The sequence below is a fragment of the Micropterus salmoides genome, unplaced genomic scaffold (genome assembly GCF_014851395.1).
Source record: "Micropterus salmoides isolate LMB-PRFRI ecotype aquatic unplaced genomic scaffold, ASM1485139v1 Ms_hic_scaffold_3, whole genome shotgun sequence".
NCBI lineage: Eukaryota > Metazoa > Chordata > Actinopteri > Centrarchiformes > Centrarchidae > Micropterus > Micropterus salmoides.
Genome location: NW_024042261.1, coordinates 3,214,702 through 3,231,400, shown reverse-complemented (window position 1 = coordinate 3,231,400; position 16,699 = coordinate 3,214,702). Strand labels below are relative to the sequence as shown.

The following is a 16,699-nucleotide window of genomic DNA, read 5'->3' as shown; positions in this document are numbered from 1 at the left end:
GACAACTATGACCACATGAATTTAAAAAATTAAACATTTCACTGCCCAAGTCAGCTATAACACAAGTCTTGTTCATTAGACTACATGCTGTACAGTATTTGTGGACAGATTTTGTCCCAGGATTTATTATGCATTTCTTCTTCTTCGTTGCATGGTTTAGAATAATAAGGTGAGAAATGGGTCTATTCTGAGTTCATCCTGCACTGCAGCAGCTAAAAAGTCCATTTAATCCCAAAAACGCTTTTCTTTTAGGCAGGCTGGAGCAGAAACACAGTAACGATGAAATGTGTGCTGTTCTCACATTCTTCCTCTGTATGTACACATAAACAACAAGGCAGGGAAATATAAAAGGAATTTATTTTATTGTTTGGGTACATTATTGTTCAGTGTACATGGTCACATCTGAAACAAACTTTACGTGCTTGATAACTCTCCCACCCCGCAGACATCTACACGCCAATACCGATTATATTCATAGCGGCAAGTGCTATGTAGCTCCACATAGGGGACACAGGAAGTGACATATAGCACCTTCATGCGGCGTCGGAACCGCGTAACAAATTCACAGCCTCACCGGCTGAGCTCCAGAGTATGCAACTCGGCCGGTTCACGCGCGGACGCGCTACAAGTGCGAGGGCCCGCCCAACGCTGCTTGCAGCTTTAATTATTATTATTATTTTTTAATCCTGTTTGTATTTTCTATTTCAACAAAATTATATTTTAATGTGTATTTTTTCAATTTCCCTATGTTGCTTTTATGTTTAATGTAAAGCACTTTGAATTGCCTTGTTGTTGAAATGTGCTATACAAATAAACTTGTCTTGTCTTAAAGTTCTGTTGTTGGCCTCTAAAGAATAAAACTGTTTGCATTAGGGTCTATACTGTATGTGAGCCGAGATTAACGTTGTCACATTTTTTGCGCGGTGGCTTCTGGGACAAACTATATTTGGAAGTTCAACTTCCGTCAGGTCTGCGTGCTGCAGCTGGATATTGTAGGTGCCAGATCCGTACCGCCAGCAAGGGCCGTTTTTCACATGTGCAAAATCTGTTCTGTCAGTAAAGGGTTACCGCAAATCTGCCTATTCAAAATGATCCAACTAAATCTTTCATATCGAGATAATGTTTTTTAATCACTGGAGATTTAACTGTTAACTATGATGTAATATGACTATACTTTAGATATTAAAAACGTAAAAAAATGTGAGCAAAACAAAGGAGGCTAACCCTAGCTGCTAGCACATCAGCTGTAGGGTTAGCCGGTCGACATGCATACAATCGCTGACTTAGGTTTAGACACACACCCTGATGGTTAGGGTTAGGATAAGATCCTCTGGGTTCGTCTGAATTAGACGCCCTGTCTAGACTGGACACCGAAGAGTACCTTTTGCATCAAATAATGTTAATAAAGTGTAAGTATTTGATGCCCTGAGATGAGAACAGATAAACACATGAATAATTATGAACAGACACATGGCCAACAGGGGATCAATTAAAACGAAAGGCAGATTAACTTTTACATGCCTTCACATGACGGATTGGTAATGTTACTGGTATTTTTAACAGTGGAACCTGGCAAAGTGCCACTGATTGATTAGAAATATCAGAGCAAAACTGACATGAGCAGGTATTCCACTCAAAGTGGAATTCCATCTGGGTCAACAGCTGTCAAATATGCAGTTTGTGTCTTGCACTGGTATGTCAGAGTTATTTATTATAGCACTTTCCACATGCGCCTTGGGTCACATATATTACTGATTCATACTTACTGTGTACTCATCAAAATTTGAATTGACTGAATCCTAGAGTTTCAGTTCACTGTCCTCATTCCAGCACAGTAGCATCTTCACTAAGTAGCAAGAACACGGGGGAATGCCAGACTTTACTAAATATGGATGTGGTATGGACATGTAAGCTTCTTTAATAGTGGAACAACCATGATCAAGGGTCACCTTACACGTTAATAATACTTTGTATGTATCTTTGCTAATGTAGTTTTATCTGAACAGTAAAAAACAGAGAGTATCTAAATGTTGAATTATTGAACAGTATTGACACCAGTGATGACATCTAATATTTCAGAAAAATCATATTAATAACTCAAGTTTGGGGTTTAAACTTGAGGCGTTAGGTTTGTGTTATCACGCAGGTCCAAACATTGTGGAGAGCAAAACATTTTATTACTAACACTGGAATAGTTCAATTTGTATATTATTATACAGAAACTAACTGCTTTACAAAAACAAAATGATACAATATCACATATATGTACAGTGTAGTAAATATACCATCTCAAATTGTACACAAAGTATTTACAATTGTCACACATACTGCATTAAAAACAAAACTCAAGACTATTACTCTACACACAGATTTTGCATAACATCAAATAAAACATGCCACATTTGATGTTTTTCATCTTTACAAATCCATGACTATTTTTAAATTAGTGCAAGTCAACCACTTGTTTAAGAGGTTATGGATACATAATCCTCATTATTTTCATTCACACAGAATTCAGACTAAAATCTGGAAACAATGGCAATCTGCTAACACGGTGTTCAAATAAAATCTTGCCTTGAGATTTTTCCTGGTTGTTTTGTTAAAGCTACACTCGCTGATTCTGTGATATAGGGTTTGTGGACGCTTTTTTAAGAAAATCAGGGAGAGTAGCTTTAAGTTAGTTAACAGACAGTGAAAAGTGGTGAGTAGAGACGATGAACTAAGTTATATGATTAGACATTTCTGTGGAATCTGACACTGAAATCTGAATAAACGTGTACCTTTACAGCCTCAACAGCCCTGATTTTAGATCCTAAAATCCTTCCAACATGGACCTTCAGAGCCACTCTGTACCAACCCACCACCGCACCAAACATCCTCTGTGTTAGAAAATGTGACTTTAACCACTTAAGTTGATGAAAACCCATGGTTGAACTAGAGTTTGGTCTATTTAAGAAGGGCAGATGTTTCATTAAATACCACATCAGCCAGTCAGTTTGTGGAAGTAGGCAGGGTTTGAACTTCTCTCCACTCTCACTTTCATGTGCCCAACTGTGTGCCACGCCACAAGTGCTTTCAAGGAGAGAAGTTTACACCGTTATCCCCATTTATATCATTCATCAACTCTCTATGATGGGCAGAATTTTTGTTCAAGCTTTGACCGTGACCATTAGGAACAAGTATTAAGACTTTTGCCTTCAGATGTATTCAGATCATACCTTCTATGAAGTAATTCGTTGGAAGCATACTAACTCAGGTAGCAATCATATGACTTTCTGAAGCCCAAAACAATGCTCTGATTTTCAGCAGTGGAAAAATAATTTCTTGGTTTGGTCCTAGTACTGACAACACGTCAGTGATGGAGGGCAACAAGAAAAGTGAATTCAGTTTTTAATCATTCCTTTTAGTATTAAACTTTCCTTTGTGTCATTCTTTGAGGCAGAATTACAAAATACTCTTTCTAAGGCTGTCTAATGAAAATGTCCCTTTCCATGGAATTTATCTGATGATCATGTGTTTACTGAATGAGCTGCATGGACAGAAAAAAATAACAAATATACTCAGACAATACAATACAAGAAAGAAATCAGTAGTGAACTGATTCACAAATGTATCCATAAGGTAACATGAACACTTATGTTAAGAAACTGTCACTGAGCAGCACATGTGGAGATAGTGCTCAGACAAAAATAAAGTCAGAGTTTTACAACAATACTAAACTCTTGCCATGCATAGATGTTAAGGCAGGATAGAAGCGTTTTGAAGAACCAACCCTGCTGTGGACGGAGGCTGCGAGCGGAGCACTGATCAGCACAGTCCCACTCTACACCTGCTCAACCAAACAGAATGTGTACACAGATGGTTTAAACCCATTTCCACAGCAAACCATAGTTTAGATCACTTTGTGTGTCTTTCTACCCTTCAAGCAGCCACTGGTTCCCATTCATATCAGTTCAAATCAACCTGTAGGTAGTGGTATTGTCACAGGATTACAAACCTTTTGGTTATGTGGTAATGCGGAAAAACAAAAAGCTGAATTTGTGAGGCCAATACCTTGAGAGAAAATCCTTGAGGATTATCCAAATCTGTCCAAAATATGTTTTCGAAAGTAGAGCAGATCTGCTGCACCCACATGCGCTCTGAGGGTACAGAGAGCTGCTTTAAAACCAACGCTCGCCTCTGCAGCAATAATAACCTGCATGTTATTACCAAAGCTCTTAAAGGAAAAGTCCACCATTCTACTGAGGAACCTCATCAACTTGTGTCAGATGGATCCTGGTGCAGAGTGGGAGCTCAGGAATCAGTGTTTGAGTCTGAAGGACTGAAACCAAACCCAGATGTTAACGGTTTATGTTTCCATCTTCCTTCTTCTGTGCTGCATTGGAATTAGAAAATACGCCAAACAATAGTATGGACCTCACTTCTTTCTGCCTAGCGACTGAACTGTGTCTGTAGCTACAAATATAGTAAAAGGTCAAGTACTGTTTGATCAGGTCAGTCTTGTTAACATCTTTTATCATTTATTTTCTATTCAGAAAAGGCAAAGATTATAAATCTGTAAAAATTGTCTGACTCAGACAATATGAAAGATTGATGTTTTTGAGAAGTTTGGCTTAATTTTAAGTGTGAACAGCTTATTGGTTACTTTCCTAGCTGTTTCTAGAGCTTTTAACCACATCTTACAGTGTCCCTGCTGTGACCACAACCAAAACCTCAAACCCCAGCACTGACTAGGAAGGAGTCCAATTCACTTTTGTTGTTAAATAATAAATTTTTTGTTGCAGAATGTGTCTTTACTGTGCAACAAAGGTTGTAGAAACAGTATGTTTAGGTATTACGACAGTGTCAAGGTGTCTTTTAGGGGAGATTTTTTCCGTTTAAGAGCCCACAGGACAAACCTCTGATGGTTATGGGTCCAGCTAAGACTGTTGAGGTGAAACAAATGGAGGGTGTGTGTGTGTGTGTGATGGGATCAACCATCACACTGTCGACAGCCTCTTTTCAATTCAAAAGGTAACTGGAGTTGGCATCATATTGCAGCGAGCTGACATGGCGATGTGTCCTCCCTATCCACGTTACATATAAAATCCATTGTTGACAAAGGAGTTTGAGAGTTGAGGATTATTGCCTATTACACAATTTCCCTTGTCACTGTGTAAACAAATTAAAATACTAGGCCACTGAAAATACAGTTCATTCTAAAAAGAACTAACACAAAAAAGCTAAACAAAAGCGTTACGTGTTTCCCCTAGTGTTCTGGAGTCTTCATGTTAATACACTGAAAGTGTTTGAAAAGAAGATTTGTGTAGCACTATGTAGCTGTACAGGATAAATACTTCAGGCAACAGGGTATGTGGATGATTGTATATTTGACGATCATTGGAGGCCGGTCTTGAGGCAGCTCGTGTGAACTCGTGGTGATATGGACGGCTCGCCTCCATAATTAGTACCTGTTCTTTGTCCCCAGCAAGGTTTGACTTTTACTTTACAAATTGTACACATTGAAAAACCCTGACAAAGGCACACCATGGAGAAAACGTTAACATCTAAATTAGCACTAAGAACTAGTTCTACATATTCTGTGTTCTATGTAAAATATATACAGGACTGGGAGAGGGGCGCTGAGATGTCGAGCAGGTCCAGAGTGAAGGTCCCGTATCACAGATGCCTCCGTCATTTGGTCATCTGGCTGACACAGGAGTAATTAGTCATAAGGAAGGCCAAGAGATGGGTTACAGATCAAACTACATTTTGTGGCTCCTCCCTGTGTAAACTGTCTGTCCAAACTGGATTCCCGTCAGCCTCAGAGGGATTAAAAAAAAAAAAAAAAAATTAGTTTCACTCGTATGACCACTGTCACTGCAGAAGACACGCGGCTCTTGAACATCTGTGAAGAAGAGCTTAAACATCGACTCCAGAGAAGAACAGCGAGGAGGCAACAGAAGCTTCTCCTCCTCCGCGAGCCATCTCAAAGGTTGTCCATACCAAGATTCCTTCTCAGAGCAAAACAGCAAATCACTTCCACTGCCAGAACAGCAACCATGAAGAAGGAGAAGGAAATAAAAAGAGCAAGTGGAGTGCAGCATGAGGCCCCGCAGGCTGGGGGGTGGGAGGGGGCGGAGGGGTGAGGGGACTGGGTGTTCTCTGGCTGATCAGACGATCTTCTTAATGCTGGGTCTTTTTGAAGCTACCGGCGCTGCGCTGCTTCTGGACCTGACTGGCTGAACCGTGGCGAGTACGACCCATGCTGGACAGAGCAGAACTGGGGGAGAGCTGGACGTTCTCCTTATCCACACCTGGAGGACCACAGGGAAGACAGATGAACACCATTTTAACATCAGCGTCAACAACAGTTTACTAACTCAAACCTTTCCTTGACTTTTCAATAAATCAGTGGTTCCCAACAGGGAACATGACTTTTTATCTGTTTTGATATCAGCATTATATATTGGCAGCCCTGCGCTCTAAATATCTATGTCTACCATTAAAAAACCTGTATTAGTCGAGCACTAGTTGACTGTAGCAGTTCTTTCAAGCAGCCCACTGCAGAGGTGGGGAAGAAGACAAAGGACTGTAATTTTCTAATGTTAAACTCAGATAAAACTGAAGTTATTGTTCTGGGGCCCAAGCCCCTCCGTGACGCATTATCCAAAGATCTACTTTCCCTGGATGGCATCGCCCTGGCCTACAGCACCACTGTGAGGAATCTATGTCTTTTTTCTTCCTCACTCACAGTGAAGAACTTCCACTCTGACCACATGTTTAAGTGAGAGTGTGGCTGCGACAATAGTTGCTTACTGCGTGTGACGCAACGTGCACATGGCTTAAACCATCATGCAGCACAGCATGCATGTAAATCTGAAGTCTTTCCATTATTAGAATGTAAAGATGCCAACATAGCTTTTAAAAGGTTATTTCAGCAAACTTTCCCAAGTAAAGTCTATCATCACCATGACTGCTCATGAATGGAAAACACCACAGTGGCCTCCTCCACAGGTTCGGTGGTAATTGGTGAGAAACACTCACTAGAAGTCCATCAATATATCACCTTTCTAGTAATTACACTACAGGGGAGTGTCATGTTCAAGTGTCTTTCCTTCAGTCACTCACTAGAAAATCTTAAAGATTGAACTGACTTATATTATTGTCTACTGATGTCAAATAAGACATCACCTTCAGCACCAATTTCAAGTACTGAATTGTTCTCCTGCATCTGAATTTATAAACAACCTGGGGTGATGTAGCATAAGCAGGTGACTTGCTTCCTTTCTGCATTTACAGCAGGTACAATGTTCTGTGCTGGGACTCAAAGAAACAGAACACCACCAGTCTGGAAATGGATTTAATCAGTTGCAGACTGGGGTTTGACAATGACTAAGTTTAGAGGACTAGAGTTCATGCAGAGACTGTCTGTCTGTCTGTCTGACCTGGTGAGTGCTGCGAGGTGGCCAGTGAGGTCATGGAGTTGGACAGGTTGAGGTTGGCAGTGATGCTGAGCTGGCTCTGGCTGGTGGGGGGGTAGGGTGAGGTGGGCGTCCTCAGCTGCTCCTCCCCTCGCTCCTCATCAGCTGCAGGCAGGTAGCTGTCAATCAACGCTTCCAGAAACTTGACGATCAGCTCAGCATAGTCTGGTATCTGTGTTTGCTGCAGGGTTAGCAGTGTGTGTGTGTGGGAACAGGACAGACAAGATGAAACATGTCAACAGGTTAATAAAATATGTCCTCAGTCATTGTAACCTAATGATTTATTTAAAGTCACTGTAACACAACATACTTTTAGAATCATGGCTGCTCTATGATCTGTATCGATGCCCCCCCACGGTTTGGTACGCAGGTGAACTCCGGCCAAGGGTATTATAGTTTTGGATTTTGCATTAGTTTTTATTTTTATTTAGTTCTGACTTTTTGTTTTTAATCTCAGTATAGTTTTAATTTGTTTTTAACGTGGGTTTGCTAGTTTAGTTTTTATTTTTTGAAAATGCTTAGTTTAATTTATTTTTGAAAATGCTTAGTTTTAATTTAGTGTTTATTTTTGAAAATGCTTAGTTTTAATTTATTTTTTGAAAATGCTTAGTTTTAATTTATTTTTTGAAAATGCTTAGTTTTAATTTATTTTTTGAAAATGCTTAGTTTTAGTTTAGTTTTTATTTTTTGAAAATGCTTAGTTTTAGTTTTAATTTTTTGAAAATGCTTAGTTTTAGTTTAGTTTTTTTTAGTTTAAGTGTTAGTTTTAGTCTTTGTCGCTGCACGATGCCAAGCTCAGTTCAGGTTGGTTCAGTCTTGTTTATTTTAATTATTTATTTATTTTTTTACAAGTACAATCATTAGAAATAATGCAGATTTGTGAAAAGGGACACCCCTTTTAAGATGTATCTGAAGCTTGTACATAGGGGCCCAAACACTAAGCAAATACATATTTTTGAAGTACTAACACATTGTCTAAATAAATACTATAAATAAATGAAGCACATGAATGCAATCTATAGTATAATTTCTAACCTACATACAGAAAACCCTGAGAGCAAACTACCCTAATCTTACTACCATCAGTCTCCTCTGGTTAAACAGGTGAAATACAATAAATGGAGGTGAAATACAATTGATGGACAGCTAAGAAACTTGAAGATAATGTAGCCCCCCCCCCCTTGGAGCCACAAACAACAGGTCCCTAGCACCCTCAAGGCAAGTATGACTGGAAAGCAGTTATATTAAAATCCAAACCTTTATTGATCAAAAACTAGGTATTAACAACGTGAAGCACAAAGAGACAGGTTGGCTGAGATATCAATAAGCCCATAAAACACACACTAGCTGACATGCAGTAAATATAATGACCAGCACACGTTAACCCAGAGCACGTGGAGCTCACAGTCAGTGGGCAAGTTTATTCCACACACAGGATGTTAAGCCAGACCATCAGAACAGAACAAAACAAGGAAAAGAAAACCACCAGACAGCAACTCACTACCTGCAACCCAAACAAAACAAAACACAGCTCCATACAGTTGTTGCATTCATATTATTTTGTACACATGAATGTAAAAGATAATGGAAAACATGTTCAAATCCCACCAACTACCAGCCGATCCCTACCTGGGTCTCCCAGACTAAGTTAGCCTCCCCCCAGTGTATCCTCCTAACAGCAGTCGCCACCTGCTACGTAGTGGCCAGACGCCGCCCTGACCCCGGCCTCTCTTGACGGACACGCAGCGTGCCAGCTCTTCATGCGGAGGACAAAATCATAACACACCCGCGGCTCACCAACAGGTGCTGTCCTGTCTCCGTAATGTCTGTTTGTGTGGTGTTTGTGCCCCCCATCCCAATTTCTGCCCCCCTGTCTTCCTGGTGACAAATTAATACATAACTAAATAAATAATAAGGATGACAAAGGCGTATATTAAAACTGTCTTGTTAAAGCAAAATCTGTCTGGCACAACATGGTATCCAGCTCTTCATACTATATATACCAGGCTGCGGGGCAGGACAGGTAAAAAACATTAACAAAATGCAAGAATATTTTCTACAGACATAGTTATATATTGTGGAATATACTCCAGAATTCTGGCACAGTACCTGAAAACTTTAAGTCCTGTAATCAGCAATGTACTGGAGAATTGGGGTCACTGTAAAACATCTAAGCTCCTAATTTAAAACACTGTCTTAAAACCACTATGTAGAGAATTTTAAAATGTCTGTTGTCTGGTAGTATCAAAAAGGACACTGTGGAAGGCAGCGATACACGCTGCTACTCCGCTAAATGACTGCTCAGACCCAATGAATGCCCCCATGAAACAAGGTGTTAGTTAGCACTGCTGACTTGAGAGAAAGGTGCACAAATGAACCAGAAAAAAGCTGAAAAAGTCTCTTCATACAAATACGATAAAATTTGGCTGTAACATTTACTTTTAATAGTCACATTGATAATCTTGTAAAAAAAACTCAGCCCAACTCAGGTTTTTATTTTTGTTTGAAGAATGGCTTTCCATTTGCAGTAAGAAAAAATCTTGTCCGGTCCACATTTTTAGCTGTTTAGGTGATGGTGATCACTGTATTTTTATTTGTTTTGTTAACTGGATGGCTGTCACGGAAAATACAGAGGACAATTCATATGAACCTTTTCATCTTCAGATCCAGTCTCGGTAAACGCCCCATCTACGACCCGTTTCAGTAATATGGGTAGATCATTAAGGAGGATCATTATCTGTTCCGAACTACGCGCTAAGCACTCTGGGTTTAGAATCATTTCGATAAATATTAACTTCATTTGCAGAAGTAAATGCCCAAATATTGATGAAGAATGTAAGTGTTCGAAATAGTCCAGCTTCCCTTTCCTGCCTCTCAGGTTCCACCTCACTGTGCTCACAGTGAATGCTGTGAATTAACAAGGCAGATTTATTCACGATTTTACAACACAGGGTTGCATAACAAGTTTAAGTACTAAATTCCCTTTTTGTTACTCACAAAACATATGTAATATATACTGTATATATATAAAAGTTATATATGGTTGAATAGGTCAATAACAACTATTGTACATGGTGCATTTCTGTGGATGAATTTAGGAGCCTGCGGGAAGACGCCGCTCTGGTTAGAAGCAGATGCTTCCATATCTCTTTCCAGATGGCAGCAGGGTGAACAGGCTATACATTTACATTTAGCTGATGCTTTTATCCAAAGTGACTTACAATGGCTATTTATGTCAGAGGTTGCATGCCTCTGGAGCAGCTAGGGGTCTTGCTCAGGGACACATTGGTGTCTCACGGTGGATTCAATTCTCTTTAAATAGGGTAATGACGTTAGTCTCTGACTTTTTTTCTTTGCATCTCAGAGAACACAGATACATGGGAGAGATTCTGAATGTGTAGAAAGTTTTGAACATGAGCAGATAAGTGTTTCCCATACGTTCATTTATTTTTGGCAGCCCACCGCAATATCAATGCTGACGGCAACATTGATTTTCAATTGGTTTTACTAGGCCTATTTAAAATCGTATTTGATTGCAGAGCTGCAGGCAGCGCGTATTCGTGCAGCACATCCTCTTGCTCGTCCCTCTCGCTCTCTCTCCCTGATGAACACCGCTGGCACAAATCAGTCCAACACAAGGCTGTCAATGACGGAAACCCAGCTTAAAAAAGTTAAAAGCAAGCATGTAAGGAGCCTAGCTAATAAGGAGAGCTAATGTTAGAATACAGCTGGGTTTTCGAGGCTAACACACTAGCTGGTATAATATAATAATATCAGTCACCATTAATGATTGCATTTGTATTTTCTGTATTTTGTATTTATTGTACGTATCCAACAGTTTTTATTGTTATGTTTATTAAGTGGTTGTTTTGCGTCCTTTCTTTTGGTTTGTGTACCTACCCAGAGACAACAGATGAAAAGTAGCTAGTAGCCATAGACTGTATAAAACAATGGACAGTGTCTGTGATGTCACCCGTTGGTTTCTGAAGAGCTGTTTTGAAGCTCAAAATTGGCAGAACTGGCCAGTGATATCTCGGCAGCACATCACTCCTGACCAAACCAAAAATAGGCAAAGAGGTGGGTGGAGCTGAGGTGACTGGTTGCTGAACCACGCCCGCCTAGTTTGACGTGACCGAGTTAGCTGAGGATAAGGAGCTAATGCTATATGCTACTCTGTGTTAGCAGAAGTAGCTTTTACCCGGAGTTTGTCTGGTTGGAGTTTGGTAGCCTGTGGCTGCATCGTTACCAGCTTATCGTGGAGGTAAGTTAACCTGAAACTATACAACACCACTTAAAGGGGCATTATGTAGTTTCCAGCGGCCACTAGCGGTGCGGTTTAAGACTGCAACCAGATGTTTGCTCGTACGCGTGCTCGCTTGAACTCATGAGCGAGCATAATCCGAAACACAAGCACTCATACAGAAATACCACAATAAACGCATGAACACCAGCATGCTGTGACTTTTCTTCAGACATGTTAAGGCTCTGTTACTTCAACGTTCCCGTCTCAGAGGCAGTTCAACACCAGCGCTGTACCTTTCATTCAGCGCAGCGAGCCGCATATCGGCTCAATACTCCCGAAAAAAGTGACCGCGGCTACAGACAGGGAGACTGCTTCACACAATATACTGGAAACTCAGGTAAACCCCTACTGCAACATTACAGTAATAGTTTTGTCAACTGCAAGTTGAACTAATCCATGCTCGTTACATGATCACGGTACATTTACTGCATTTAGCATTTACTATCTGTGTAGCAATGTAAGCACAGCTAAATGTATTGTAGTGATGGGAAAAGTCACTCTTTTGAAAGACTCAAGTCACCAAATCTCGTTCATTAAAATGAACTAATCTTTTTTTGTTTTTTGTGCTGTGAAGCTGCAGTGTTGTATATTATGTAGGTCACGTTAGTTACAGAGACTGAGAGGTGGAGAAGCTGTGTACCTGAGTATCGGTAAAAGGCAATAAATCTAAATTGAACGTTGCGAAGCAAACAGCAGCTGGTCTGAGCTAATGTAGCGTTAGCTGGCTGCTCCTGGCTGCATCACTATAGGCGAACGTTAGTAAACAAATTGCTCCACATTTGCTTTTTACCATTCTTGCAGGCTAGATCAACACTTTGACAAAATACCAGTGGTACACAGGAAAGTAACATGGGTTGCGTTAGTTGATGAAGTAACGTGGAAAGATGTAACTTTGCACTGGATAACTTTAGCAACTGCTTGGCGTTAGCCGGCGAGGTAACGTGACTTTCTCTGTTTCTTCAGCTTTACTAATGCTCACTTAGTTCTTACTTGACATCAACTGAACCTGTTTGGTCTGATGGGCTTCAGCACATAAACCTTTATTGTTGTTTTGGATCCTTACGTGGAGCTTGTGTTTTGCTGTGAGCTGGTTGTTTTATGGTGTTAGTGGACTGCATGTCGTTAGCTGCCGTGTTGTCGCTGTAGTCAGAGAGGGGCTCGGGAGCGCGCATAGGTCTGAATCACACCCGGAGACCTCACATTAAAAGCAGAATAGTGGCTGATGTGCTTCATTTCTAAGTGACTTTTGAGCCTAGTGACAAAAAGGCAATGAAAATTTTATTTTATTAAAATCAAAAACTTACATATAGCCCCTTTAAAGTGACTATTTCTCTGTTATGTAGGTTATACTACACAAGGTTTAAAATGCTTCAACGTTTTTTAATAAAAATATATGTGGTAATTTGCCACACTAGATTATGTGGATACATTTATTGTTATGGCTACTGGACATTTGACAGCTGATATTCCATTGTCTGGCAACACAAAAACATACTGTTGACGATTGTTAATGACTGTCATCGATATGTCGAGGTGTTGCTCCCTTGTTCCATTTTCTCCCAAATGTGTGACATAATAGTAGTGTCAACCAAACTGAGGCATCTTTAATAGTTAACTATATATTTTACATTAACTACCTGGATCAGATGTCCCACCTGGTGGCAGACAACTTCAGAGACCTGGAACGCCTCCTTAGTGTGCTGGACGTCTGTATCTGATGGCATGGACTGACGTGGAAAGGCCTTCTCCCCTTCTGTTTACTTTTACATTTAGTTTTAATGTTGTCCTTATGTGTTTTTATGCACAATTAAAAAATATATAAAAATGATAGTTCACATTGGAAAAAATTCTCTAAATATTTGCACTACTTTTGTCTTTATGTTTGTTAGATTTCAAATTCTGTCTGTCAGTTCCCAGGACAAGTTAATCTTACAACACAGATAAAATATCAAACATTAAAGCTGAACTCTTGCTAAGGGACATCAGTCTAGTACAAGTTGAAATGTAAAAATGCTCCCAAATTTTTTCAAGGTTCACATGAAATGTTGAAAAGTATTTATTAAGTGTACTTCTGTGTGTGCAGGAGTATTTTCACGTTCTACCTTATACTTTAAGATAAATAAGGAGTCTTACACTCAGGACCAGAGCCTGACTAGTTTTTGAACAGTGCCTTGTTTGCTGCTCTGATATAAGTCTAGTATAAACACAGAAGAATGTGCACACATCCAAACCAACCTGTAGGTAAGTGATGAAACAAAGAAATGACCTGCACAGAGTAACAATGAATCCAACTATGTGGTGTCATTAATTGTGATGATGCAAACTATGAGGTCTCAGAGCTGATCGAATGCACCTGTGGTAAATAGGTGCATCTCTACAAATGTTAGATAACAATATATTCAATTAACATAAGAAACTGATGAATGAAGAATGTTATTTTATTTTAAGTCAATTTAGTCTGATCAATTTTATATAACAAAAATTATTTCTAATACAAAAGCAAAAGCTGAACACATTAAAATCATATCTTGCATTCATGGAAACATCAATATTAAAAGGTTACAAATGTAAAAGTAGTTTTTTATGACTTGAAGTAATGTACTGTAACAGTAAATATAATGACAGAAGAACCCAGTGATAATTTTAAATCAGTAGAGTCCAGATGTTAAAGTAAAACAAAAGCAAAAGGCTGAGCAAAGCAGTAAGCTGCAGCAGCTGGCAGGGCCACACTGGAAGCTGGGACTTCTGTAGAGCTGGACTCTGGTGCTTCTCATTTGGAATGATGCTGCCATCAGCTCATCTGGCTCCTGTAAACACAACAATGGTAGAAAGTTACTGACAGCCTCTTCCCAACTGCCATAAACCTACTGAACTCTGAGATCGCCTCAGCATGACAACCATCTCTACATGTAACAGTAATTATGGCAATGTGTTTACTGACATGTGCAATATTAATCTTGCTGCTGGACACCACTTGAACAGTCAAGTTGGCTCTTATTGTATATTTATTATTCTGCTCTTATGTTAAATTACTGTTGAACTGGTACTACTAATATACTACATATGTAGTTATGTACTACATATATTTATAGTGAATTGTTATGCACCTTTGGTTGTCACAAAAGTAATCTGCTACACAATAATGAAAAAAGGGCTTGAATCTTGAATGTAAGCAGGGCCTCACAGGTTAAAATTACAGAAGAAGGAGAACCTAGACAAACTCTACATAACTAATATTACTTTACCCAGCTCAGGAACATGTAAGTTACCTGTCTTTACCGACAAGACAACTGCAACCACCACTGCTTCCCCCTCTACCCCATCCCTCAGTCCAGGCGGAGCCACTTATTCTAGTGACACAGTGACTCTGTTACAGTAACTTTAATGTTACTTATCCAAATCTGACAATGCCTGTTTGGCAAGTTTACCGTTAACATTAACGTTACATAACGTCAGCTAACTGACGAGGTGGGCCATTAACATTACTTTACTAACATTGCTCACCTTGTAACAGACGTCTTTTGTTGTTTTCACCCAAATTCAAACACTTCTCTAATACATTTTGACTGCTGTGCACGTTTCTTTATTAACTGCAGTTAGCAGACTCCCGTTATTTTAGCATCGTTACCAAAGCTTGAAGCTGGCTAATTAGCTAGTTGGGTAACGTTAGCTAAGCTATAAGCTAATGTTAAGTACCCATACCCGCTAATTATTGTAACACATAATTAAAATACTACAATTTCACTCACCAACTGGAGCACAGGCTTCTGAGGGTTCTTTTTCTCTCCAATTAACCGCAAAGCCTGCCATTATTCGTCCGGTATCTGCATGAAGAAATATCCAAAAGGTTCCAACAGAGCATAGCTGGTGAGCTCCGTGACTGACTGCAGCCACCTGTCAATCAAAGCGGCCACGCCCTAATAATGCACAATTTAAGGCTTAATATAATTTAAACAGGTGAGTTATAAAACATTTGACCCCCATCACAGGTGTCACAAAGGGCAGAATTAGCTGTATACACTAAAACCATCTTTTGTACCAGGCTGTAAACATGTTTTATTCTGTAAAGTTGGGCTTTTTAACATGGAGGTCAATGGAGACTGACTCCCTTTTGGAGCCAGCCTCAACTGGCCACTCAATGAATTTCACTTTTAGGCATTTCTGGTTCGGCTTCATCCAGGAAACCAGAAGGTTGCCGCTTGCTGCTAGCTAACTCTGGTGCAATTATTTTAATTGTGCGCTGTCCCTGTCAAAAATAAACAGTAAAAAAAAAAAAAAAAAAAAAAAAATATATATATATATATATATAAGTTGTGAAAATGTTATCTTGTCGTTCATTGTATGTCATTGAATGAGCTGCTATATTTAGCTGTGGTTGCTAGGTTTAGGTGCTTTCTAATATGATTTTAGTGCATCTAAATATAAGAACTGAACTGTGAATGTCTATTTTTGTACAATAAAGTAATCAAATATGGATACTGATTGGAGTGATGGTAATTTACATGGTGTGGATCATGATGCTATTGTATGCAAGTAGAAAACTTTTTTACTGTGTTGTTTTATTTTATTTTTTTTACTGTGGCTACGCTATTTATTTATAACCCACTAAATTTTGTTTTCCAGCTGCTTGTGAGACCCACTGTGAGATGCAGGTATGCAGGTACTTTCGGTAAAGTCAACCTGATCTTGCTGCTAGGGCGACAGCCCTTAAGAGCTCCACCGATCGAGAAGATGCGGGTAAGATTTGTTGGATTAGATTCATTATTGGTCATTGTGACATTATTTTTTCAGTCAGATGTATTGTTTCCCCCAGGCTGTGAGACTTTTAAACTCTGACTCGGATTCATCAGCACTGCTATGTGAAACATAGTTTATTTCTGTTTCATTCTGTGATTATTTTTGTAAGCTGGATGTTGTCTGCTTTGTAGCAGAA

General features: G+C 39.5%; 1 protein-coding gene and 1 long non-coding RNA gene across 2 annotated transcripts in view; both read right to left on the bottom strand.

The window, feature by feature from the left end:
* Nucleotides 1-2,158: 2,158 nt before the first annotated feature.
* The window catches only part of nf1a (neurofibromin 1a), a 194,261-nt gene continuing 179,720 nt past the window's right edge, over nucleotides 2,159-16,699 (bottom strand). The window contains 3 exon segments of the mRNA XM_038693756.1: nucleotides 2,159-6,182; nucleotides 6,184-6,296; nucleotides 7,428-7,644. Coding sequence (XP_038549684.1) covers nucleotides 6,153-6,182; nucleotides 6,184-6,296; nucleotides 7,428-7,644 — 360 coding nt within the window. The 3' untranslated portion in view covers nucleotides 2,159-6,152.
* On the bottom strand, nucleotides 14,189-16,017 carry LOC119883196. Its single transcript, XR_005440599.1, has 2 exons — nucleotides 15,516-16,017; nucleotides 14,189-14,573 (listed from the first exon to the last, which is right to left on the bottom strand). It is a non-coding gene; the product is annotated as an uncharacterized LOC119883196 (long non-coding RNA).